Genomic DNA, 26,218 nt, shown 5'->3' with positions numbered 1-26,218 from the left:
CATCATCATCATCAATCGTATTTATTGAGCGCTTACTGTGTGCAGAGCACTGTACTAAGCACTTGGGAAGTACAAGTTGGTAACATATAGAGACAGTCCCTACCCAGCAGTGGGCTCACAGTCTAAAAGGGGGAGACAGGGAACAAAACCAAACATACTAATAATACTAACACTAACACTACTAAACATATGAAGTCAGGCCTGGTGCCTGTCTGCTGTCCTCTGGGGACCTCCACTCTGTCCCCAAGGCCCCAGTCCTCGAGGTTTTCCCATGTCCTGTTCCTCCTGCCCACCTTGCCCCCAGCTCCCCTGGTGGTCCCCTGCCTGCCCCTTCCCAGTTTGACTCTGAAGGGGGGCTGGAGGCCCCTCGTACTGAATGCAGTGAGCAGACAAGAAACAGGCCTTGGGCTGGGGGGGCTGGCATCCCTTCCCCACCCCTTTGCCAAAAAGCCTTTCTTCTATCCACGCCCGACCCTCCGCCACCGCAATTCAGCGAGCAGACAAGAAACAGGCCTTGGGCTGGGGGGGCTGGCATCCCTTCCCCACCCCTTTGCCAAAAAGCCTTTTTTCTATCCAGGCCTCACCCTCCGCCACCGCAATTCAGTACCCCGTCTCCGGTGGAGGTTGCGGGGGGCAGGGCCGGGTGGCAGGGAGCTAATTTTGGGCCTGTCACCAGTCCCCGGCCACCCCGGCTGCTATTTGGAGGGCCGGCTTTCTTCTCCCGCCTCCTGGGCTGCCACTGGCCACCTGCTGCTGCCTGTCCCCCCCAGGAGGAATGGCGATTAGCCGGTGGCTGGGCGGGGGGGTGGGGCCGGAGGCTATAAAGGGGGGAGCCCGGGCCCGGTGGCCGCCCCCACCTCCTTCAACCGGCCCAGCCCCGCCGGGGTCCCGGACGGCCAGGTCTACCCTCCGCCACCCCCCCAAGCCCGCCGCCGCCATGCCGACCCACCGCCTGGTGATCGTGCGCCACGGAGAGAGCACGTGGAACCAGGAGAACCGCTTCTGCGGCTGGTTCGACGCGGAGCTGAGCGAGAAGGGGGCGGAGGAGGCCCGGCGAGGGGCCCAGGCGGTCAAGGCCGCCGGCTACCAGTTCGACGTGTGCTACACCTCGGTGCTGAAGCGCGCCATCCGCACGCTCTGGACCATCATGGACGGCGTGGACCAGATGTGGGTGCCGGTGGTGCGCACCTGGCGCCTCAACGAGCGCCACTACGGAGGCCTCACCGGCCTCAACAAGGCGGAGACGGCGGCCAAGCACGGCGAGGACCAGGTGAAGATCTGGCGCCGCTCCTTCGACATCCCCCCGCCCCCCATGGACGAGCAACACCCCTACCACGCTGTCATCAGCAAGGTGAGCGTCCGGATCCCCGGTCTCATCCGCCTGTGGGGATCTCGGAGGGGCAGGGCGGAAACTCTGGAACAGGCAAACCCCGGGCTGACTCAAGGGCGAGCCTGGCCTGAGCAGGAGGAGGAAAGGGAAGTGGGGATAGGAGTCACTTGGGGGTGACTCCAACGGGGCTGGGGTCCCACCTGTCCCGCCATCGACCCCCGGCCCACGTCCTCCCCCGGGCCTGGAATGCCCCCAGTCCCTCTGCCCCTCCGCCAAGCTAGCTCTCTTCCTCCCTTCAGGGCCCTGCTGAGAGCTCACCTCCTCCAGGAGGCCTTCCCAGACTGAGCCCCTTCCTTCCTCTCCCCCTCGTCCCCCTCTCCATCCCCCCATCTTAACTCCTTCCCTTCCCCACAGCACCTGTATATATGTTTGTACATATTTCTCTTATTTATTTATTTATTTTACTTGTACATATCTATTCTACTTATTTTATTTTGTTAGTATGGTTGGTTTTGTTCTCTGTCTCCCCCTTTTAGACTGTGAGCCCACTGTTGGGTAGGGACTGTCTCTAGATGTTGCCAATTTGTACTTCCCAAGCGCTTAGTACAGTGCTCTGCACATAGTAAGCGCTCAATAAATACGATTGATTGATTGATTGGGGTCACCTCTCTGGACTCTCAGTGGCAGTGGGTGGGAATGGCCCCCTTACTCCCTGCCATTCTCCAGGAGCGGAGATATGCAGGCCTGAAGCCAGGGGAGCTGCCTACCTGCGAGAGCCTGAAGGACACCATCGCCCGGGCCCTGCCCTTTTGGAACGAGGAAATCGCCCCCCAGATCAAGGCAGGGAAGAACGTGCTCATCGCGGCCCACGGCAACAGCCTCCGCGGCATCGTCAAGCACCTGGAAGGTGAGGCCCTGTCCTGCCCTGCCCCGCCGTTCTTGCCCGTGGCCCACCCGCTTCTTCCGGGTGGTCCCTTCGGGCCTGGAGCTTTATCTTTGGCTCCGGGATCTCTCCCTGCCCTAAGGAGGAAGTTACAGAGCCAAGAATAGCTCCCCTCTCCCATCAGTCCCTGGTGGGTCTGTGGAGGGGACGGCTGGGTGGGGGAGATCCGCCCCTCACCATGAGAACGAAGGGCTGGGAGGGCAAACCATTCATGGCTTCAAGGGTGCCGGTGGCGCAGTCGGGGCTCGCCCCAGGACAAGACTGGCCTTTCGTGTCGCCGCTGCTTGGGGGCTGGACAGCCTGAACCTATCGCTTACCCTGACCTTTGGGGAGGCCCTGCGCCAGGCACGTAGCCCTCGCCGGCAGGTGCCCCAGTGAGCTCCCTGGGAAACCAGAGATCCCAGAGCAAGGCCTTTCCTTTTTCCACGGACGGATCTGGGTGATTTCTGTCCCAGGCGGGACCCGTGCCCCACCCGTAAGTGCCCCGGGTTAACTGGGACAAGCCCTTTGAGGGCCTGGGGAAGGTGTGGTGCAGTGTGGCTTCTGCCCTGGCCCAGGACACCCTCCATCGCTTCGGTCCAGCCTCCCCTTGGACTGCCCGGCAGGGTGTCAAGGAGTAGGAAAGGGGGACGTTGCTTTTGGGTTTTCCCCCACCCTCCAAAAGACCAGTCCCATTTCAGCCGCTCATCAGGGGGGTTGGGAGGAGTCCCAGGTCATCCCAGGACTCTCTGGGATTCAGGTCCCTAAGGCAGCCCAGGAAGAACTACCTGAATCATCCCAGAATCCTATGGGCTGGGGATCACCGAGACAAAGCCGGACTTCCAGCCCTGCAATGGCCCAATGCGGAGCCTGCCAGGGGCCTCCCTTACTTCAGAACCGGGCTGTGCCCTCCCCAGCTTTGGGGATGGGGGATGCTGCCGTCACCCTACTTCTTCAGGGGCATCAGCCCCTCCCAAGTGGTTTCGAATTGAGGTGAGGACTCTTCCTCTCTCCATTCCTTCCCCTCCCATCTTTGCCCATTTCCATCCTGGTTCCCCTCCCAGGTAAAAGGCAAATTTTCTCCTTTCTCTGCCCCTTCTTCCTGGGCCCCGGGCTGGATCTGTGCTTTTGCTGCTCCTCACAGTCCCTCACTGCCCTATGAGCACGGACACAGAGCGTCTGATGGGCTCCAGTGATCAGGAGGCCCAGGTCAGGCTGGGCTGCCCTGCCTCCATGGATGCAGCTGGAGAGCAGAGGGCTGGAGGTCACGTTGCTATTCTAGGCGGAGGGAATGGTGGACAGCGAGAGGGCTCAGGTTTCTCCCAGGCTCACCATTTAGGGGGTGGGTCTCAGTGATGCCACCGCAACACTCCGAAGGGGTGGGGGGTCGGCCAGCACTCACCCTGCTCTTACTCCTGAGGGGATAAGAGCAGGGGGAAAAAAATCCTTATCCCTGTTCTGTGAGGCAGGGGTGTTGTGTGTACTCTGTACACACACAGTCCTTTTAGACTGTGAGCCCACTGTTGGGTGGGGACTGTCTCTATATGTTGCCAATCTGTACTTCCCAAGCGCTTAGTACAGTGCTCTGCACATAGCGAGCGCTCAATAAATACGATTGATGATGATATTGGGGTGGCGGGGAGAAGCGGTAGCCCGGATCACTGCCTTCCCACCCGGAATGAGCCTTGTTTCCCAAAGTGGGTCCCTGCAGGCTGTTTGAGGCCTGGGGATCCCAGCCAGAACTTTCCTCCGGACGTGGGGCAATCGGTCAGGTTGTTTGTGCCCGTTTACAGAGGGCACCAACAAACCTAGCTGTGCGCTGGGCCCCGAGAGAGCATCCGTGGGCCAATTCCTCGTGCAGCCACCTTGCCCTGCCTGGGCCAGCCCGGCTCACCCCTGCCTCTCTCTCCCCCCATCCCTCGGGGCTCAGGCCTGTCGGACGCAGCCATCATGGAGCTGAACCTTCCCACGGGCATCCCCATCGTCTATGAGCTCGACGACGCCCTCAAGCCCACCAAGCCCATGCAGTTCCTGGGGGACGAGGAGACGGTGCGCAAGGCTATGGAGGCCGTGGCCGCCCAGGGCAAAGTCAAGAAGTGAGGCCGGCCAATAAAGCGGCTCAGCTCCAACCGCGCCTCTGCCTCAGAGCTCGGGCCCCATTCACCTGGAAGCCAAACCGGGGTGGGGGGCTGCGGTCTGACCTGGGTCTCTCTGCAGAGCAGGATTGGAAGCACCCCAGCCGGGGCAGGGGTCCCCGATTCAGGCCGGACACCCTAGGGTGTGCTGGGGGAGGCGCGGGTCGGCTCCGTTTTCCCGTCAGTCAGTCTGGCTGTCGGGGAGGAGAGGCAGCAGTAGCGAGCAGTGGCTCTGTTTTGAGCAGAGCTGCTTCAACTAGGCTCTGGACAAGGGATCTGGCCACAGGTGATAGTCTGTCCCACCAAGGGATGGTCCTGGGCCTCTGGTAGAGGGGAAGACAGCTTCATTCTCTGGGCTAGGCTCCAGCCCGCTTAGGCAGGCCCAGGGGCAGAGAAAGGGGACTATAGCAGCGTGGCTCAGTGGGAAAGAGCCCGGGCTTTGGAGTCAGAGGTCATGGGTTCGAATCCCAGCTCCGACGCTTGTCAGCTGTGTGACTTTGGGCAAGTCACTTCACTTCTCTGTGCCTCAGTTCCCTCATCTGTAAAATGGGGGTGAAGACTGTGAGCCCCACGTGGGGCAACCTCATCACCAGGTATCCCCCCAGCGCTTAGAACAGTGCTTTGCACATAGTAAGCGCTTAATAAATCCCATTATTATTATTATTATAGGGGCAGGGCCACACGCAGTCCAGCCTCTGGTCGGGGCGGTGGCAACTACACTATTACTGCACTGCTGGCCTCAGAGCAAGGATGGATCCAGGGTGAATGTCTTTACAGGTACACCTGGACCTCAAGTGAGCAGTGGGCCCAGCACCCTGGCCACATCCCTCTGCACAGGGCAAGGCCCCCCTCACGTCTCCTCAAGCGTCAGCCGGGGCTGGGAAGGGGAAGGGGGCCGGGACCCGATGACCCCCAGCCAGCCCGAGTGGGGCTTGGCTCTCTGGTGGGCCGCTTTCCAAACCCCAAACAGGCCACGCCGAGGGGTCAGGGGGACTGAGGCCGCGGAGGGGAATGCTCACTGACAGACGACACCGCTCGGTCCCAAACCGGTTGTTATTCCGAAGCATTATGGAGTTGGGGGCTGGAGGTAGAGAGAAAGGAAGGGGCAGCGGGAGGCCGGATCCCAACCAGCTGCGGCAGTGGGGAGGGAAGAGCGGAAGAGCAAACAGCAGCAGAGGCTCACACAGCAGGGGCGGGGGGAGGGGGACTCGGTTGGAGGGGCGTGGCAGGGTGGGCCGGGTGCCCCCGGGGGTCTGGCACCTGCTCTCCATGCCACCCCAGGCCGGGCCTCGCTGGCTCACGCCCACCCCGGGGTCCACGGTGCACACAGGAGACTGGGGCGGAGAGGGGGAAGGGGGAGCTGAGCCACAGAGGCTCTTGCCCCAGATCACGGTGATCCAGTCTTTGGTCAAGAACTCAGATAAAAGCCCCCACGGGGCCCGAGAATAACAGCCGCCACCCCCACCACCCGTCAGAGGAACACCCGCCTCGGCTCTAGGGCCGGAGCCGGGGGAGGGCCCCCGTATTAGGCCTCGGGGACCGCTGGCTTGGTTCGAACTACGCCGAGGGAGGCCAGAGACCAGAGCAGAAGGGACTCTGGTCTTTGGGTCTCGGCTCGAGGCACAGCTGAAGGCGGGCGTGTCGGGGAGGCTCTGGGTTATTGCTACAGCTGGGGAGAGGGAAGCTGGACCCCCCCCCCAGCAGGAGGGAATCGGGGACCGCCCCCCACCCGCACTGGCAGCCCCGGTCCTAGGAGCGGGCAGCTGCCAGGTGGGTCAATCCCTAACTCACCCCACCCCCAGCCCTCGCACACAGCTGCACACGGCTACACACGGCTACACCCCACCACCCGCACACACACACACGCAATTTTCCGGCCGTTGAACCGTCTTGCCTTGAAGTCCCCTGGGCCGGGACACCTGTCCCTGGAATAGGGGCCAAGCCCCCCGAGAACGCCAGCCCCGAGGATGGCATTCCGACTCCGGCCCGGCCTCTGCCCCAGGGTACCACCGGGCGACGGGTGGTCCTGGCTAGATCAGCTCCACGTAGTTGGCGGGGAACATGCCAAAATGCCCGTCCGGGCCATAGCCACGCCACCAGCCCTCGTCGATCACCTCGATGCCAGTGATGAGGTCGCCGGGGTCAAAGGAGATCTCGGTGTCGTCGGCTGGAGGGGAGGCAGAGGCGCGGGGGAGGTTACAGGCTCAAGGCTAAACCAGGTCCCTAGCTGGGGTGGCGGGGACCGCTGGTCCCAGCCGGAGGCAACTAGCCCGGTTCCCACCATCAGGCCCTGCTCCGGGCTCCAGTTCTGACTCTGCTCCCAACTCTGCTTCACTCCAGCCCGGTGGCCTTTCCTCATTCCTGGGGGCTTTCTGTGGCCCAGCTCCCACCAGGTGTCCAGGCTTCCTTTGGCCGAACAACCCCGGACCGGCTCCTTGGCGAACCCCAATAGCCGTCCGCACAAGCCCACCTTCCCCTCTTCCCAGGAACTCTCCCCTCGCTGACTTCCCCTGGCCAGGCTGCCCGTGGAAGGAGATTTCACCCCAAGGGACCACTCGGCTGCACCCCGGCCCCCGTGGGGCAGCCCCTCAGGGATGGTGGGGGACTTACCCGCCTGGTAGTCATAGAGGGCGCGGGCGCACAGCCCCTTCCCTGCCAGCTCGGGCTCCTGCTTGTAGTGCTCAGGGTAGTCGCAGCCGGCGTCCTCCTGCTGCACCTGATCGGGGAGGAGAAGTGAGAGACGGCTCCTTCCCCCGCGGCACCGGCTGGGGCAAGTTGCGGGGCAGAGGGGAGGAAGAGTAAGCTCCAGTTGCCCTCGTTTCCCGGCGACCTCCTTAAGGTCCCCGTTTCCCAACACGCTCCCGTGCCCACAGCCAGTGCCCTCGGCCCCCCGAGAAGCCAACCTGAGGGGGCTCCTCATAGAAACTCTCCGCCTGTGGGGGGTCCTCGTACACCGCTTCCTCTTCCTCCTGTGCCGCTGAGGGTGGGAGGCTGGGGGCCGGCTCGGCCTGACGGACTGGAGAGGACAGACAGGACCCTGACGTGACTGGGCCGCTCTCCGGCCCCCTCGGCTTCAGGTCTGCAGAAGAGCCGGCGAGAGGCTCTACTAAGCCCCCTCCCGCCAAGGGCAGACTCCCTACCCAGGGCCGATCAGGCCACCCACCTGGGCCCGGTGCCGGAGAGGAGGCTGGACTCGGCTCTCGGCCAGGGGGCACCTCCGGCTGTTGGGGCTGCTTCTGCAGGAAGGGACTCCGCAGTTTTCCTGGAAGACGCGACCATTGGGAGAGGGGCACACCGATTGCAAAGTGAGAAGAGAACCGGATTGGCCCTCTGGGACCTCTCCTCCGTCCAGGGCCGGGCATCCGGAGCGCAAGGGGAAGCGTCTCTCAGGGAGAGCCCAACGCATGCTTCCAGCCATGTTCAGCAGAAGGATTTCAAGTCCCTTTTCGTCAGGCTCCCGAGCATCTGCTCAGAAATTTCCCCAAACCGTCGGCTCCTCGAGCTAGGACCGGCACCGGACCTCGGGGTGGGAGAGAGGGGGAGCGCGGGGCTGCCAAGGGAATTGGGGAACCGGTTTCCTGGCCAAGTGTCAGTTCGGCTGGAGTTGGTTCTGAGGCTTCAGGGGAGGGGCGGCTCTGGAGGGGCGGCAGGGACTGGGCCCGATCTCGTCTCATCACAGCCTGGCTCCGAGGAACCGCGCTTCAGCTGGCAGACCGGACCCCTGAATCCCACCTCCCCGCCCGGGGCCGCTGTCCCGGAGAAGAGGCCGAGGCAGCAGCCGGGCCCAGCTCCCCGAGGCCCATTGGGTTCTCTGCTTGGGGTCGAGGTGGGAAAATCCCTTCCATTACCCTCGGGCCAGCCTTGGAGCTTCCCGGGACATTCAGAGTCCCCCAAGAGTCTTCTCTGCCCGCTCCGGCCCTGCTTCTCCCTCCACATGTGGGGCTGTTCCAGTATTCACCCTCCGTCCGCACGCAGGCTCTCCCCTCTGCCCACCCTACTCACCCCTAGCCGGCAAGTCGGAAACAGTCAGCCCCCATCCCTCTCTGGCCCTGGGCCTCAGTCCGGCAGTCCCCGAACCCCCTCACCTGGTTGGGGGCTGGTGACCACCGCGGGGGCCCCTGCCCGCTCCTTCTGCTTAAATATGTCCCGAGGGTTGGCTGGCTGCTGGGAAGCTTCACCCTGACAGCATGAGACAAAGGAGGAGTCTGGGTCAGTCGGGGTGAGGACACCCAAGCCCTCCATCCAGCCTCCTGTCCGGTGAGGAGCCCCCACATCTTGCCCTCTTCCGGGGAGGGTGGGCCGGCCTGCAGCAGTCAGGGCCTTGCCACGCCTGGGTCCAGAACCCCCCCAACAGCCTCACCTGTTGCTCTCTGACCTCCATTTCCTGGCTCTGCTGGAATTTCCTGTTGGGAGGAAAAGGGCCAAGTGACCTGGAATGCCCCCAATCCCTCTGCCCATCCGCCAAGCTAGCTCTCTTCCTCCCTTCAAGGCCCTGCTGAGAGCTCACCTCCTCCAGGAGGCCTTCCCACACTGAGCCCCTTCCTTCCACTCCCCCTCATCCCCCTCTCCATCCCCCCCATCTTACCTCCTTCCCTTCCCCACAGCACCTGTATATGTGTATATATGTTTGTACATATTTATTACTCTATTTTACTTGTACATTTCTATTCTATTTTATTTTGTTAGTAGGTTTGGTTTTGTTCTCTGCCTCCCCCTTTTAGACTGTGAGCCCACTGTTGGGCAGGGACTGTCTCTATATGTTGCCAATTGGTACTTCCCAAGCGCTTAGTACAGTGCTCTGCACATAGTAAGCGCTCAATAAATACGATTGATGACGATGATGACCTGGAGACAGAGCAGAGCCCTCCCTCGCCCAAACCCAGTCCATTAGGAAGAGGGAGCGGAAGAAAGAGGGACAGTAACAGGGACAAGGTACAAGGGATAGGGGAGGGACCCCAGACCCACCTCCGGCTGTCGATCTCGCTGGCCCGCTCCTGGAAGCGCCGCTCGCGGTTGGCGGCTTCCTGCAGCTCCCGCTCCCGCCGCTCTTCCTCTAGCCGCCGCCGCTCTTCTTCCAGCCGTTGCTTCTCCTCCAGCCGCCGCTTCTCCTCATCTTTCTGTGAGGGCGGCAGGCCCCGCCACCTGGAGTGAGGCCGCTCCTCTCCCTTGCTCTGGCCCCGTCCTTCTGCGGACTCCCCCTCGACCTGTTTTCCCGGGGGCCCGCAGTAGCCGGGAGACCACCCAGCGGACCCCTGAGCTGACCTCTGCCATGCCCATCTCTGGCACACGGCTCAGCTGGGTCAACTGGCCAGAGCTCCTGTGGGCGGACTGGACGGGGGCGCCCAGGAAACGCCCAGCTCTTCTCATCCTATCCATCACTCTTCGGATCAGCTTGGCCTCAAATCCCTTCTCAGTCAATGCCTGGAATTGACTTTTGGCCCTTTGCCAGCTCACCCAAAAGCCCTCCTGCGGCCCCGGCCCGGGCCCAGTCGCAGCCCCTCACCTCAGCCTTGGCCCAGAAGCTGTCTTTGCCGACCCCTTTGATTTCCGACACGGCGTTGGTCTTCTGGTACACGGAACCCTGCCAGGGGAGAGCGGGGCAGCTCAGAGCAGAGTCCTGGTGGGCCCCCGGCACGCTAAACAAGTTGGCTGCCAAACTGGTGCCCGGGAGGGTCTCTGCAGCCCCGAGTCACCGGGAGACGGAGGTGTCTGCTCGGGGCAGGTATTCCGGCTCAAGAGGTGTCAGGCCCCCCGAGAAAGCTCCACGGCCAGCAGGACCCGGCGGTCCCCACCGGCCACAACCCTTAAGGCCTTTCTGCTGTCCCTGTCATCAAGGTGCCTGATGAGGGTACCCTGTCCCTGGATGCCCACATCCCTCCTGGACACTTTTGCCAACCAAGAGTCACCGACAGTGAGCAGATGCCAGCAGCCTAATTGCCCAAGCCCGAAAACAGGCGGTCTGTGGCCGGCAGCTTGCAGGAGCCGCTCCCCTCGTGTCCTGCCCGCCCGAGTTCTCCCCAGCCAGGGACGGTCAGCCCCCCCGGCCTCCCTCCTCCCCATGTCCCGTGGGTCCACGGCCACTCACCACTGGCACCTGTGGGCCCGAGTCCTGGAAGCGGCTGCTCTCCTTGTGGAAGTTGAAATTGGCCCCCGAGGCCTTGGCGACCTTCTGCATGATAGAGTCCGGCTCCACGTCCTCCTCCGCCCGGGCGTTGATGGTCACGTGGGCACCCTGTGGGCACGAGGTAACACTTGGGGGGGCAGGTGCCTGGAATGCCTCAGCTCCCCTCATCTTCACAGCGTGCCCCCCTAGAATCCCCATCTCCCTCCAGGGAAGATGTCCTCGGTTAACTCTACCACCCAGTCGCCAACTCCACCGCTTACACGTATTATGTGATATTCACCTCCTTATTCTAATTTACTCTGATTTTCCTCCTGGACATAGTTCTTCTACTCCCTACCTGATCCTTAATCTCCCTTCGGCTCCTGCTCTTTCTAAATATCGGCCTGCCTGTCAGCCCCACTAGAGTGGAAGCTTCTTGTGGGCAGAGCAGCGGGCCCAGTGGACCCTCAGAAGGTGCCCGCCTCCCAGGGCCTTGGCCGATCGCCTGAAAGACGCCCAGCCAATTCCTCCGCGGGCCAGCACAGCGCCGTGGCACCCGGTGCCGACTGCCCGAAGAGGCGGCACTGTGCCCCGCTACCCAAATTCAGCCCAACACCGCTTCTGCTCATTCATTTGCTTAGAACCCGGTTTCAAGGTCTGGGGAGACTTCAGGCCCCGGGCTCGGCTCGGGGAGACTCAGGAGCTGCTCTCACCTTGAGGAAGTTGGCCATGGTGCTGACATGATTCGCACAGGCTCCCTTCCGCACGTCATTCACGCCTTCGCCGGTCTGCAACACACAACCCCGGGTTGGCGGGGGGCTTGTTCCCTGATGACAACCTGCCCCCAAGCAGCTTTCCTGCAGTCCCGGCGGCCAGCCCTGTCCAAACTCCAGAGTTGGGGAGGGTGTTGAACCCTCCGGGAATCTCCCCACTGTCATGGACGGTGACTCTCTTCGTGGTGCAATCCAAGGTGCTCTCCTGTTGAAACCGCTCTCCCTCCCCTCACCCCAACCCAGCAGTTTGACTGCAATGGCCTTAGTTTGGATCCAACTGGAACAGAAAGCCCAAGCTCTCCTGCTCTGTCCCTCACAGTCTCCCTAACCCGCTCAATTTTCTTGCCACCTCCTACCTTACCTCCCTGATTTCCTATTACAACCCTCACACCTAGTTCCTCTAACGCTTCTTCCTCTAATGTTGTCTGTCTCCCCCTTCTAGACTGTGAGCCCGCTGTTGGGTAGGGACCGTCTCTATATGTTGCCAACTTGTACTTCCCAAGCGCTTAGTACAGTGCTCCGCACACAGTAAGCGCTCAATAAATACGACTGAATGAATGAATGAATATTCTCTGGCAGATGGCACCAGATGTTTGAGGTGGGATTACCAGGATGCTTTGTCCTGGGGCACTGTCACGCTGAACATGACAGCTTGATGAATGTGTTCCCCTGAAAGAAGGGAGGAGAGGCTCAACCCCTTTCCCCCCTGTGTCCCCAGTCCATGGTAAGCATGCAGAATCCAACTCTAGTGCCAAGGTGGGGCCAAACTGACTAGGCAGGGAGGTCAGAAAGCTGTACATGGAACATAGGAGTGTGTCTCTTGGCAGTAGAGGAGAAGGTCAGTGAAAGATGGAGAACACACCAGAGATGGGGAAACAGAGAGTGAGGTAGCCCGGAGGGTACCAAAATACCTGTGAGGTGGTCAGGGAAATAGACGGGCCTTCATGATCTTTCTAACCCAGCCAGGGGCTGGCTGCCAGTTGCTCTATACTGTCATGTCCTTTGGCTGGAAGCTCTAGACTGTAGACCTCTAAATCATAGGCTCACTGTGGGCAGGGAATTTTTTTTTTTACCACCTCTGCTACATTGTTCTTTCCCAAGTGGTTTGTAAAGTGCTCTGCTCACGGTAAGTGCTCAAAAAATACAATCAATACAACTGACTGATTAGCAATTAGGTGAGGTTACGGGGCTCACGTCTGGAAGGGATCTTGAGGTCAGCCTGTCCAGCCCCTACCTCCTGCCCACTCCCCGGAGACATGGGCCTCTCTCCCAGTTAATTCTGATACCCCTCCCTCATCTGCTGCTCTGCTCCAGGACTCTCTCCAGGGCCCTGGCCACAGCCACAGCCCTTCTCCACGGCCCTGGGAGAGGAGGAGGAGACAGTCTGGCGATGACAAAAGGAGGCCTGGAGGAGAAAAGGGATCGGTCCCAAGCCCCACACGGAGCCGCCGGGGCTCCTCCGGGCTGGCGGCTGGGCCGAGGCCCCTCCCCCGGGGTCCATCCCCAATCCCCGCCGGCCCTCGGCACCTCGCCCGCCCACACTCACCCAGTTGACGAGGACGACTTGGGCAGACCGGAGTTTGGGTCCTTCACCCTGCAGAAAGCATACATCACCTTCCCGCTGTTCAGCTCCTCCACCATCTCTTCCAGGCCCCCATCTGCAGCACAAGGGAATCAGAGGGCAGTCAGGGGGCAGGCCCGTGGCCACAGGGGGCCGGGAGAGGGAAGCGGATAGGCCCGGGGGGTCTGCTGGCCCCCCCTGGGAGTGAACGCACCCCGAGTCCCATTCAGGCTGTCGATCCCCAACCTCCTCGCTCTCCCCCTTTGGCCTCTGGGACTCTGGGAAGAGATACTGGATGCGGATCCCTGACAAGCCTCTCGGCCCGACATGCCCTTCCGCGTGCGCGCCCCGTCCCCGGCAGCCTATGGCAAGAGCTACTGGGGGACGGGGATCCAGGTGGGAGGTGCGGTGGGGGTGAAACGCAGCAGCTAATCCCACCCCTTCATGTTGGCCAGAGTCTTCTCAGGTGCCCGCTTGCTTGGGCAGACAGGCGGCAAAGGAGGGGTGCCCGCGACCAGACACTCAGACCTCGCTGGGGACGTGACAGCGGGACAGGGCCTTTACGAGACCCAGGGGCAGTTGCGCCACGGCTGTCTCTGCCGACCCGACTTCTCCTGCTGTCATTCCCCTTGGGGGTACAGGAGGCCCGGCAAGCTGCAACCAGGCCCCGCAGTGCTCCCCCAGGTCCAGGGACACTATGTTCTTGCTCTGAGCAAAGACCTGGTTTCCGCTCCAACCCCGACACTTCTCCTTTTCTTTTCCCCTAACTGGGCATCCCCTCCCCTCCCCGCAATGCAATTCGTAGGGAGGAAGGGCTAATGGGTGGGGGAGGGAGAAGTCAAGTGGAAAGAGTGAGAGAAGGTGTGCGTGGGGGGGAGTGGGGCAAAGACCAGGGTCTATTCCTGTCCATGCCCTCTAACCATACGACCAAAAGGGAGGTGTGGAGGGAGGGGCTGGCCAGGGTGAGACAATCACCACCAGAAGTGATCAGCTTTTCCTTTGCGGGCAGGGATGAGGACTGGGAGGGGACGGGCTTTAAGGAGCCAACAAGCCAGGGAGTCGCCATCCGGGGCCTTTTCAACCCCAACTGGGAACGGTCAGATCTTGTCAAGAACCCGGTACGAGTGAAGCCGGGGTCCTAGCAGAGCGGGCACCAAGGTCAGCAGAGCTCTCTGACAGTGGGAGGTATCTGACATCCCTGCCGGCAGAACTGTCCAGTCGCTGGTCATGTGCAAATCCAGCCCGAATGGTCAATGAGAATCTTCCGTGTGAAGCTGAATCTTCCGTGTGAAGATTCAGATTCCAATTCAGATTCCGTGTGAAGATTCCGTGAGAATCTTCCGTGTGAAGCCGTGTGAGTCTGCCCCACGGGTGGTCTCTCTCTACCGCCCAAAAGTCACCAGGGAATATGTATATTACCTGTATATACGTATATATGTTTGTACATATTTATTACTCTATTTATATATTTATTTATTTTACTTGTACATATCTATTCTATTTATTTTATTTTGTTAGTCTGTTTGGTTTTGTTCTCTGTCTCCCCCTTTTAGACCGTGAGCCCACTGTTGGGTAGGGACTGTCTCTCTATGTTGCCAACTTGGACTTCCCAAGCGCTTAGTACACTGCTCTGCACACAGTAAGCGCTCAATAAATACGATTGACGATGATGATGACCAGGGAAAAGCCCGGATCTAAGCTGCTTACACTTCCACCTGGGACACTGGATTCATTCCTGCTTCCTGCTCTTCAGCCCTTCCTTCCTGGGATGAGCAAGAACTCTGGGAAAGCCCCATCTTGCACTCCAACCCCAGGACACTGTGGCGGTTAGAATAGCTTGGGAACTGCCAGCTGGCAGGGCCCGGCTGCTGGGAAGCAGGGTGGAGCCGGGGATCCTGTCACCTAGGTCCCAGCCGGGGGGAAACGCCCATTCCCACCCGCGGCCCTGCTGGGATGGGGGTCCCTCAGCTCGGTACCCCACAATGCCAGAGGAAAAGTGCCCCAATGGGCAGAAAAGGAAATCCAGGGGGGCAGGCCTCAGCAGGCCCGTTCTCCTGTCCTATCATTCTTTTTCCTAAAGTTCTCTGCCCACAAGAAGCACTCAATAAACGCCACTGATTGAGTCTTTGGACTTTGAGAAGAGGGTGGACTCAGAACAAACTGGACAGACCGGAACATTTTCTTCTCCAAATGGAGACTATTGGGCAGCAGGAGCCCAGCCGCTCATCTGGGGAGATGCCCGCTTTGGGGATAGATCCCAGAGACGGGCGATGAGGCACGGTGGGCCCTGAGACTGTGAGTCCATCCCCACCCCCCCGGGCAACCTCCCAACTCCTAGCAAAGAGAGGGGGTGAAAAGGACCCCAGAGCTGCCCGCCCCCGACAGCAACTCCAGAGACCGGGTCTGGATCGCACGGGCATTGACACGGGTGCTCGGAGGCTGCTTAGTACTGATGACGATGCCAGGCACTTACCAAATGCTAAGGCACTGAACCAACCCACCCAGCTGCCGGGTTAAATGACTTGCCAAAAGTCACAAAGACAGCCAGTGTCAGAGCCGGGACCGGAGCCCGGCTCTCCTTTCCACCAGGGCTTCCTGCTCATTCCTGCTTCCTTCCCAGCTCGCCAGCTGGCCTTACCCCATCGCATTCTCCCCACGGACACTTCCCGCGGAGAGGAGTGTCATCGTAGCAGCGTAGCTTAGCGGATAGAGCCCGGGGCCTGGGAGGACAGAAGGACCTAGACTCTAATCCTGGCTCCACCACATCTGCCGGCGACCTTGGGCAAGTCGCTTAACTTCTCTGTGCCTCAGTTCCCTCATCTGTAAAATGGGGATTAAGAGCGTGAGCCCCATGTGGGACAAGGACTGTGTCCAACCTGATTAAGGTGTATTGCATTTACCCAAACACTAAGAATAGTGCTTAGCACGCCGTAAGTGCTCAACAAGTACCATTAATTATTTCTATGATTATCCATGCCAAACAGGGAACGGATGAGGGGGGTGCTGGAGAAGGGCCAGAAGTTTACCAGAGGCCACTGCTTCCCTGGGTAAAGAGATGACCGGGATGCCGGGGGTCATTTTCCTTGTCTTCCTTCCCCTCCTCTGCAGCGCGGGGGGGGTTGGGGTGAGGGCCTGGGTCTCAGGGAAGGATTGTCTTCCAACCACCCACAGCCTTTCACGTTTAACAATGGATGCTCTGATTCTGGGGTGCGCCGACCTCTGGGCGTCCAGCCACAACCCAGGAACCTCCCGATCCCCTTTTGGAACCTCCCGAAGGAAGCGTTGGATCATCAATCGTATTTATTGAGCGCTTACTATGTGCAGAGCACTGTACTAAGCGCTTGAATAACAATAATACTTATTATCATCATCATCACCATCATCAATCGTATTTATTGAGCGCTTACTAGGTGCAGAGCACTGTACTAAGCGCTTGGGAAGTACAAACTGACAACATATAGAGACAGTCCCTACCCAACAGTGGGCTCACAGTCTAAAAGCACTTACTATTTGCAAAGCACTGTTCTAAGCGCTGGGGAGGTTACCAAGTGATCAGGTTATCCCATGGGGGGCTCACAGTCTTAATCCCCATTTTCCAGATGAGGTAACTGAGGCCCAGGGAAGTTAAGTGACTTGCCCAAAGTCACACAGCTGACAACTGGCAGAGCCGGGGATTCGAACCCATGACCTCTGGCTTCAAACGCCCACGCTCTTCCCCACTCAGCCACACCGCTTGGATCGGACGGAGCCCCGGACCACGGCCCAGCGGGAGGGCTCGCCCGGGACTCACCTCCCAGTGCCGGCCACCCGGATGTCGTTGCTGTTGCCTTCGTAGGTAAACAGAGCCCCTGCGACAAAGAACAGGCAGAAAAGTCTGTGACACAGCCAGCCGCACCCCAGCGACCCCCCGGCCGCTCCGGTTTCTGGGGGGCCCAGAAACCCAACGCTGAGTCGAACTGGAAACAATACAGTAATGTCCCGAGGCCCCAAGTAACCTCCTCGAGTGACCAAGAGAGTCCCAGAACAGGGAAAGGAGATCATTTTAGCTGTTTACCGACTGAAAAGAATCACAGGATGGGGAATACCAAACCCACTGGAGCCCTCAGGATCCGCTGACATGCACCCGACCCCCAAAATAACCCAAAAAACTCGTGGTGGGGCGGCGGGGGAAGCGTGCAGCAGGGGAATCAGCCCAATTTAGTAATTGTAGGGAATGGCAAAAATGTTCTCGCGCAACTCTTCTGTGTAATTGTTGGGGGCTGAGTTTGACAGCCGCATCTTTCTTGCAGGGTAGGTCTGGAGGGTAAAAAGGGACCGTGGCTTTTCCCGGTTGGAGCAGAGCGAGAGCTGAAGGAACGGGAAATGATCAAACCAAACTCGGCGGTGCTGCCCCGACCTGTCGATCCAGCTCCTGACGGTAGGCAGCTCCTGCCTGAGCTTCAACTCCAGGCCTGGGGCAGACCTTCCCCTTCTATCCGCACCTTGATTTACCTTCAGGAAATGCTGGGTGGGGTGACCAAAACCACAAAACTGGCCTGTCTGCATTTCCACCACTTTCGGTTCTATCCTGTCAGCTCCCCGTGGGCAGGGATCGTGTCTTTCGGCTCTGTCATGTTGTCCTCTCCCAAGCGTTTAGTTCAGTGCTCTGCACCCGATAAGCGCTCAGTAAATACCACGGATTGATTGCCTCGTGCTCCCGTTGTGTGTCAGTGATTTCTGCCCATCTGTCTCCCCTACTAGCTCCCTGCAGACGGGGAATGTGTCCCCTCACTTCTGTTGGGCTCTCCCCAAGTGCTTAGCACAGTGCTGCACCCCCAGCAGACATCACCATGAATGGAGAGGATGAACCGCTAAGCACAGGCAAAAAGAAATCAATCAATGGTATTTACTGACTGCTTACTGTATGCACGGCACTGTACTAAGCGTGTGGGAGACTACAATATGACAGCGTCGGTAAGCGTGTTCCCTGCCCACAAGGAGCTTCCAGTCTGGAATAAATGCAACCGATCCTTGGAAAAACTACCCGGTGACATGGAGCTTGCGGAACTTCGCCTTCCAGGAGCCGGATCCCAAGGCCCCAGCTGTTCCGGAGCAGGGTCCCACGTCCGGGGACGACGTTTCCCTGGACAGCAGGGCAACTCTGCCTCCTCATCATGGTCCCCGCAGAAAGACCCCCAACCAGGGTCTCTGTTGTATCGTCCAGCCCTCCGAGGCAAGTGGAGGGTTGGAGATGGGGGCCCCGAGGAAACATGATCCCCCCCCTTCCAGAAACAAGTCCAGAGGAAAGTGGGAAGGGGAGGGAGGAGGCCGGAGCGCCCACAGAGACAGCACCACCAATGGAATCCAAGAGCTGTGTTTGAGAAAGGCCAGAGGGGGAGCAAACCTAAGCCGACCCCACTGATGGTCAGCACGGATAAGGGAGAGCTGCAAATGACCGGATGGGGAAACCACGCTCCATCGGCTGCGGCGGATCGGCTGGAAGGGGAAACTGCAGCCAGTGGGAATGCTGGACAAGGAGCGAGAAGAGAAACCTCAGTGGGGGCTAGAGAACCAACCCTCCCCTAGACCAAGGGACAGGCGGGCAGTTCTGACCATAGATGGTTATGTGACCTCTCCAACGGGCCCACGGTCACGCTCAAGTCATGGGCTGGAGATTCCTGGTCCTGGAACTCAGTTTTCCCATCTGTGACTGGGGACACCAGTTCCCGCCTTCTTTCAGTAGCTTTGTGAATGCGTGTCTGAGGCTTCGGTCAAGAGGTGCTGATCCCAAGCCAGATGTAATCGTAGAAGTCTCTCCCCACCATGGCAAGAAACAATCGCAAAACCCGGCCAGGCCCAAATCCTCCCCAGGCGAAGGAGTGTTCCCCTCTGGCGGTTGTTACTGGCCCGGCCTGAGGATTCAATCAATTCGTCAGGGGTATTTACTGTGTGCGAAGAAATGTTCTAAATGCTTATTTTTCTGGATTTATGGCTGGCCTTGGACTCTGGGAGCCCTGAAAGCTTTCTTCCCTGCCCAGAGGCTAGAAGGCTGGGCTGCGGATCACCGGCCCGGGGCCCGCCAGTCAGACCTCTCCGCTTCGAGGAACATTGAGGCCCAAGGCCAACCACACAGTCGGGTCCTCGGGGCCAACTGGTGAGCCTGTATATGTGTATATATGTATATATGTTTGTACATATTTATTACTCTATTTATTTATTTTACTTGTACATATCTATTCTATTTATTTTATTTTGTTAGTATGTTTGGTTTTGTTCTCTGTCTCCCCCTTTTAGACTGTGAGCCCAATGTTGGGTAGGGACTGTCTCTATATGTTGCCAATTTGTACTTCCCAAGCGCTTAGTACAGTGCTCTGCACATAGTAAGCGCTCAATAAATACGATTGATTGATTGATTGATTGAGCCCGGCAGCAGGGCAGCGGCTGAGGGGTGCTGAGAGAAACAGAGAAGCCAGCCAGAGCACATGGGCAGGAGACTAACCGACAGACTAAGCGGAAGCATCCGACGGCGGTCATTCTTTACCGGGAGGTGAACGAAGAACCCACCACCGAGCTCTCTTTAGGCCCAGTGGCAACTCGGCTCAGGCAACGGGGCCCCTCCAGCTTCCAGCCAGAGCTGGTGACGTGGCTCACCTCTCTACCCTCCCCGTGCCAGCTGGCCACTGGGTCCCCGGTCGTGGATGGGCTGCCCAGACCCTTCCACGTCCGCTCTGCTGCCCCTCAGAGACCCTCCGGCGCTGGTCGAGATCTAGTCAGTCCAGGAGGGAGGGTCCGGCACTGGGACCCAGACATCAGGATGTTCAAGTCACTCGCCTGGACTCGTTTCTTCCCACTGACTTTCAACCTGCCCCATAATAATTGTTGGAGGAAGAGGGGTGATAATGGTAATAATAATAATGACGATGATGATAATAATACAGCACCTTGAATTAGTACGTATTTTTCCAAAGCACTTTCACATTATCTCCTCTTTTCCTCCTCTCAACATCCCCAGGATGAAGGGAGGGACAGATGAGGAAACTTAGGCCCAGGGCAAGTAAGTGACTTGCCCAAGGACACACAGAGAACTGGGGGTAAAGCTCGTTTTCCTAGGTTTGGGGGGTAAAGCTGGTTCTCGCGGGTCCTCCTCTCCCCAACCTACGTGCTTTCCATTTCCCGAATCACACTGGAGAATTCCTACAGTTGAACAGGAGAGAGAACTGTCTGTGGCCTGATGGAAGGCAAGGGGGGATGGACCAGATCATTTCTCCAAGTCCCCATCAGCCCGAGGATCATGGGTCGCCCGCTTTTCGAGTTTAGGGTGAAGGTAGGAAGAACGACTCTCGCCTCTGTAAGGGTCTTGTGTTCAAGAGCCTTCGCCCTGGTAGAGAGTTAATGGTAGAAGGAAACTGCAAAGCAAGGCAGCCAATAGATCGAAGGGAGATAAGAGGTGCAAACAATCTGCGTTTGCAGGATGGCAAGGGTGCAGGGCCCTTCGCATGGAGAACCTCGATTCCAGATTAGGCCAGGATACTACAGAACTTAACTCAGATCCCGGTGAGCGTATTCCCTGCCCCTATAGATGTATAGGAAGTGATCCCAAAAGCAGACCACCCTGAAGTGTCTCTAAAATCTTCCCCCGGTTTCATCCTCAGCCAACTAACCGCCAAGACCCATTCCCCCCCCACCTCCAAAGGTGGTCAACGCTGCCCAGCATAATCATTTTGGGGTAACTACCAGACCCCCAATGGCATAATCAATCGATGGTATTCATCTGAGCAACTACTGAGAAGACTGTAACTTTCCTTGGGGGGCAGGCAATCTTGTCCACTAATTTTTGCAGTGCTCTGCACAAAGTAGATGCTCAATAAATTCCAGTGGCTGATTGGCTGCTAGGCCCTGCGCTAAGGGTTGGGGAGGAGTACAACAGGGAAGAGCTGAGAAAAGAGCAATAAGAAGGGCTGGATACGCCTAAGAGCTTCCTTCTTCAGACACCTAGGGAAGCTGGCTCTGCGTCTTAAATGCATCCACGTTACCAAGGCAACGATTCCATCTTGGGTGCATAATAAATGATTAGGATGTACACCCTGATTTTCCAGACGTTCAAAATATCGCAAGTTCAACTCGGGAACGTATGCTTGCTACCGTCACAACCCTCCCAAGGACTGAGTGCGATGCCTAAAACTCATGCGGGATACTGGGTTGATCGTTCATCCCCTGTGAGTGCAACGTGAATTCATGGGCACAAGCGGGTTCGCTTTTCCAAATCCCCAAACGGGAAGATGGCCTAAGGGTCCGGGAGAGAATCCTCTGGATGTGTGTTACTGGCAGGAATACCCGCACGGAGGCCTGCAGAAAGATGTCTCTCCATCTCCCTGAAGGAGACATCGGCCTCAGAGCAGGGTAGGACGCGGTCTGGTAGACTCCTCACACCATTCTCAGAGAAGGGCAAGAATTATTCTGCTCACCTAGGCCAAAATTGGTGACACCGAGGCACCTTATCTGAAACCAGGAAGTTGACGGATGAACCGGGTCCGTGGAAGCCCCGTCTCCGGGGGTCAGACCGACAAGCCCGACTTCCCCGCTCCATCCCTGCCATCCTAAGAGGCTCCTGGACCCTCTCCTCAGATTCTGGAGCAAGGCCTCTTAGCAAAGCAGAGTTCCCAGGTCGGAAAGCAGAAAAGGGTGTGGGGGAGAGGGGAGAAGAGGGGTCTTTTGCTCTTGCTCCTGTTAGTGGCCCGGGGCTCCGGCTAGTGGCCGGGCTGGAAGGCCCAGACCCAGGGATATTAGAGAGCGGGGCTTTCGAGTGGGGATGGGGCAGGGCGGGGGGCAAACTCGAAGTTTCTACAGCACCTAGGTTTCGGCGCCCGCGCGGGCACCCTTTAGCAGTTGCATAGCCTGGACGGTCTGGGCTCAGGACCGGACAGCGCCCGCGGTGGGCGCGATGCTGGACCTCTAAACTGTAAGCTTGTGGTGGGCAGTGGGAATGTCTTTTATATTGCTATATATCGTACTCTCCCAGGCGCTTAGTAACAGTGCTCTGCAAAGAGTAGGAGCTCAGTAAATACGACTGACCTCTGTAACGAGGGAAGGAGGACGCGCTCCTGCAGGGCCCAGATTCTCAGGGTTCCCCACCCCCCTGGGGCAGGACCGGGTCAACTCTGAGTAACGGGGGACTGTCTCTATGTGTGGCCAATTTGTACTTTCCCAAGCGCTTAGTATAGTGCTCTGCACATAGTAAGAGCTCAATAAATACGATTGATTGATTGATTGATTGGGAAGGGGAGACAGACCCCCCCAAAACCTCAGACCCGGTTCCTGCTAAAGCCCCCCACCCTCCATCCCTGTTCCTGGCCGGGGTCTCCGGGCTGCCCCCCCTCTCTGCTGGGGCCTTGGATTCTCATCCCGGCTCCGACCCTCGTCTGGCTGGGTGACCTTGGGGCAAGTCGCTTCACTTCTCTGGACCTCAGTTCCCTCATCTGCAAAATGGGGGATGAAGTTCTGTGAGCCCCATGTGGGACAGGGCCTGGGCCCAACCCTGGTTTGATCGCCTCCACCCCAGCGCTTGGTACAGCGCCTGGCGCATAGTAAGCACTTCTAAATGCGAGTTTGCTATTATTGTGCGTCCCCTTCCTGCAAATGGAGGGTCCTCTCGCGGCCCGGGGTGGGGGGAGGCGGGGGCTTCCCTGGAAAATGGAGGGTCCCCGACCCTCCGCCCCCAGCCCTGGGAGCGGCTTTGTCCTGCTCAGGGCCCGCGGCCTCCTGCATGTTGGAGCTTGGCGGGGTGGGGGTGCAGGGGGCATGGGGGTGCGGGAGTGAGGGGGGTGAGGAGGTGTGGGGGTGAGGGGAATGAAGGGGTGACGGGGGTGAGGGACTGAGGGGGTTTAGGGGTGCAGGGGCTTGAGGGGTGAGGGAGTGAAGGGGTGCAGGGGTGAAGGAATGAGGGGGTGAGGGGGTTTAGGGGTCCGTGGGTTTAGAGGTGGTGAGGTGAGTGGGGATTAGGGGTGAGGGACTGAGGGGGGGTTTAGGGGTGAGGGGGTCCAGGTGGTGAGGGAGTGAGGGTTTAGGGGTAGAGGGATTGAGGGGGGTGCAGGGGGGGTGAGGGGGGTCCAGAGGTGAGGGAGTGAGGGAGTTTAGGGGTTTGGTGGTGAGGGAATGGAGGGGGAGCGGGGGTGAAGGGGTGCGGACTGAGGGGAGGTGAGGGGGGTGCGGGGGTGAGGGGGTTTTTGGGGATGCGGGGGTTTAGGTGTGAGGGGAGTGAGGGGGGTCCGGGGGTGAGGGGGAGAAAGGGGTTGTGGGGGTGAGGGGGTTGAGGGGATGTGGGGGTTTAGGGGTGGAGGGAGTGCAGGGGGTGTGGGGGTTGAGGGGGGTGCGGGGGGGGGTGGGGGTTTAGGGGTGAGGGAGTGAGGGGGGGTGCAGGGGGTGAGGGGGGGGGTGGAGGGGTGCAGGGGTGAGGGAGTGAGGGGTTGCGGGGGTGAGGGGGGTTGAGTGGGTGCGGGGGGTTTTAGGGGTGAGGGGGTGAAGGGGTCCAAGGGGTGAACGAGTTGAGGGGGTGCGGGGGTTTAGGGGGTGAGGGAGAGAGGGGGCGCAGGGGTGAGGGGGTCTGGGGGTGAGGGAGTGAGGGGGTCCGGGGGGTGAAAGGGTCCAAGGGGTGAGGGAATTGAGGGAGTGAGGGGGGCTGAGGGGCGAGGGGGGGTGAGGGAAGCGAGGGGGTTTATTGGGGGGTCCCGGAAGCAGCGTCGTGCAACGCCCCCCGGTCCCCTCAGCGGGTGTCGTCCGCTCACCAGTCCGTCGGCGACTTCTCGGCCACCACTTGGCCGTAGGCCTCCTGAAGAGCCGACGCCCGTTGCGGCTCAGGTTGGCCGCCATCGTGCGTGCCCGGCCCGCTCGGCCCGGCCCGGCCACACACACACACACACACACACACACACACACACACACACACACACAACACACACTTCCGGGCCCCCTCGCACGGCGCGCGCACCCCACAGCGCGCGCACACGACCAGACCCCGCGCGCCCCCACGCGTGCGCGCGCGCCCAGCACCCCCCTTCCCCGCGGCAGCGCCCCTCGCGGCCGGCCGCGCCACCGCCGGTTATTCAGAGTAATAATCAGCATCATGGACGAGGCCATTTGTTCATGTCATTTATTCATTCATTCATTGATATCATTCATTGATTCATTCAATCACTCATTCAATCGCAATTATTGAGCGCTTACTGGTGTGCAGAGCACTGGACTAAGCGCTTGGGAAGCCCAAGTTGGCAACATAGGGTAGACGGTCCCTACCCAACAGCGGGCTCACGGTCTAGAAGGGGGGACACAGACGACAAAATAAAGACATATTAACAAAATAATAATAAATTAGGAATAATATAACAATAACAATCGTTTTATTGAGCGCTTACTGGGGTGCAGAGCACCGGACTAAGATGCTTGGGAAGGTCCAAGTTGGCAACATAGAGAGAGACAGTCCCTACCCAACAGCGGGCTCACGGCCTAGAAGGGGGAGGACAGACAACAAAACAAAACATATTAACAAAATAAAATAAATAGATGATATATTAACAATAACAATCGTATTTATTGAGCGTTTACTGTGTCCCAGAGCACTGGACTAAGCGCTTGGGAAGTCCAGAGTTGGCAACATAGAAAGACGGTCCCTTACCGCTACATCGTGCTCACGGTCTAGAAGGGGGGGGACAGACGACAAAACAAAACATATAACAAAACAAAATAAATAGAATAATATTAAACAATAACAATGGTATTTGTTAAGCACTTACTATGTGATGGGTGCTGATCTGGAGGTGGATTCACGACTCGATACTCCCATGTATTTTTTTCTCATCAGCTTGTCCCTTGCTGATGTTTGCTATTCATCCACAATCACCCCCAAGATGCTGGTGATTTATTATCTGACAGGAGAAAGGCCGGTCTCTTTTGTGGGGGTGCTTTCTGCAGATGTATATTTTCATGGCCTTGGCCACAAATTAATGTATCCTTCTTGGGTAATGGCCTATGACCATTATGCTAGCAGTAGGAGTAGTAGATGATTTAATGCCCTCCCTCCGCACATCCGCCAAGCTAGCTCTCTTCCTCCCTTACAAGGGCCCTGCTGAGAGCTCAGCCTCCTGCCAGGAGGCCTTCCCAGACTGAGCCTCCTCCTTCCTCTCCCCTTCCTCCCCTCACCCATCCCCCTGCCTTACCTCCTTCCCCTCCCCACAGCAACTGTATATATGTATATGTTTGTACGTATTTATTACTCTATTTTATTTGTCCATATTTATTCTAGTTTATGTTTATTTTGTTAATATGTTTTTCTTTCTGTCGTCTGTCACCCCTTCTAGACTGTGAGCCGCTGTTGTGGTAGGGACCGTCTCTATATGTTGCCAACTTGTACTTCCCAAGCGCTTAATACAGTACTCTGCACACAGTAAGCACTCAATAAATACGATTGAACGGAATGAATGAATGCAAAGCACTATTCTAAGCGCTGCGGGGATACAAGGCGATCAGGGTTAGTCCCACATGGGGCTCACAATCTTTAAGCCCCCATTTTACAGATGAGGAACTGAGGGCACAGGAGAAGTGAAGTGGACTTGCCCAAAGTCACCCATCTGACAAGTGGCAGAGCCGGGAATTTGAGAGACCACTTAGGGCCACGCTGCTTCTCTAAAGTCTGAAAGAGGTCCAGCTCCCTCACGTTACCCTCCTTTGGTGTAGGGGAAAATGCTGTTTCAACAGAACACGGGGCACGGGTCACAGGGAAGACGGGTGACGAGCAGGCAGACGGGGCCTGTGTGCGTAACAATCGGGAGAGAGGCCGCTCGTTCCTCAAGCAGGAGGCCTTCAAGAATAAGTTCGCACCACTAATAGCATCTTCTTTGAGAACGGGCAGCTAAGTATCTGTGTATAGATAAGTCTTGCTGCAGCGGGCCTTTCTACTCAAAGAGGTCACTGGTGATGAAATTCAGGACAAGGATACGTTGTTTAACTAGAAAGTCCGGTGAGGGACACACGCATAAGGTTCGCACCACTAGTAGCATCTTCTTTGAGAACGGTCACTAAGGTATCTGTGTATAGAAATCTTGCTGCAGCAGGGCCTTCCTACTCGAAGAGTGTCACTGGTTGAGTATGAATTCAGGCAAGTGATACGTGTGTGTAACTAGAAAAGTCCGGTGAGGGGACACACACGTATATTCACTCTTTCCTGCCTGCGGGGGGGGGGTCTCCTCCGACTGGAATCAGGGCACAAGTCCCTCCAGAAGTTACCTCCTCCAGGGAGGGCCTTCCCAGACTGAGCCCCTTCCTTCCTCTCCCCCTCGTCCCCCTCTCCATCCCCCCATCTTACCTCTTACCTCCCTCCCTTCACCCACAGCACCTGTATATATGTATATATGTTTGTACATTTT

The 26,218-nt window shown here is 58.4% G+C and overlaps 2 protein-coding genes across 2 annotated transcripts in view; one reads left to right on the top strand and one right to left on the bottom strand.

Annotated features, from left to right (window-relative positions):
- Window positions 1-875: 875 nt before the first annotated feature.
- On the top strand, window positions 876-4,381 carry PGAM2 (phosphoglycerate mutase 2). Its single transcript, XM_038753916.1, has 3 exons — window positions 876-1,351; window positions 2,057-2,237; window positions 4,183-4,381. Exons 1-3 carry the CDS (start codon window positions 938-940, stop codon window positions 4,350-4,352), a joined length of 765 nt encoding a protein of 254 aa, XP_038609844.1. The 5' UTR covers window positions 876-937; the 3' UTR covers window positions 4,353-4,381.
- Window positions 4,382-6,301: 1,920 nt separating this feature from the next.
- Window positions 6,302-26,218, bottom strand: part of DBNL (drebrin like) — a 20,265-nt gene continuing 348 nt past the window's right edge. Inside the window, exons 2-14 of the mRNA XM_038754701.1 lie at window positions 23,585-23,610; window positions 16,618-16,671; window positions 12,810-12,923; window positions 11,204-11,278; window positions 10,473-10,619; window positions 9,891-9,968; window positions 9,353-9,504; window positions 8,748-8,790; window positions 8,473-8,566; window positions 7,551-7,649; window positions 7,291-7,403; window positions 6,998-7,103; window positions 6,302-6,554 (exon numbers count right to left, since the gene is read on the bottom strand). Of these exons, the coding sequence (XP_038610629.1) occupies window positions 6,418-6,554; window positions 6,998-7,103; window positions 7,291-7,403; window positions 7,551-7,649; window positions 8,473-8,566; window positions 8,748-8,790; window positions 9,353-9,504; window positions 9,891-9,968; window positions 10,473-10,619; window positions 11,204-11,221 (987 nt within the window). The 5' untranslated portion in view covers window positions 11,222-11,278; window positions 12,810-12,923; window positions 16,618-16,671; window positions 23,585-23,610 and the 3' untranslated portion in view covers window positions 6,302-6,417. The remainder of the gene's footprint in view (window positions 6,555-6,997; window positions 7,104-7,290; window positions 7,404-7,550; window positions 7,650-8,472; window positions 8,567-8,747; window positions 8,791-9,352; window positions 9,505-9,890; window positions 9,969-10,472; window positions 10,620-11,203; window positions 11,279-12,809; window positions 12,924-16,617; window positions 16,672-23,584; window positions 23,611-26,218) is intronic.

Source organism: Tachyglossus aculeatus, chromosome 11 (genome assembly GCF_015852505.1).
Source record: "Tachyglossus aculeatus isolate mTacAcu1 chromosome 11, mTacAcu1.pri, whole genome shotgun sequence".
Classification (NCBI taxonomy): Eukaryota; Metazoa; Chordata; class Mammalia; order Monotremata; family Tachyglossidae; genus Tachyglossus; species Tachyglossus aculeatus.
The sequence above is the reverse complement of the archived record's forward strand: the minus strand, read 5'-3'. Positions and strand labels throughout refer to the sequence as shown.

Excerpts from the sequence above, each read along its gene's own strand:
- PGAM2 (XM_038753916.1), top strand. The coding sequence starts at position 938 with ATGCCGACCCACCGCCTGGTGATCGTGCGCCACGGAGAGAGCACGTGG. Across the intron at positions 1,352-2,056 it reads ACCACGCTGTCATCAGCAAG|GAGCGGAGATATGCAGGCCT; the intron begins GTGAGCGTCCGG and ends GCCATTCTCCAG. Across the intron at positions 2,238-4,182 it reads CATCGTCAAGCACCTGGAAG|GCCTGTCGGACGCAGCCATC; the intron begins GTGAGGCCCTGT and ends CTCGGGGCTCAG.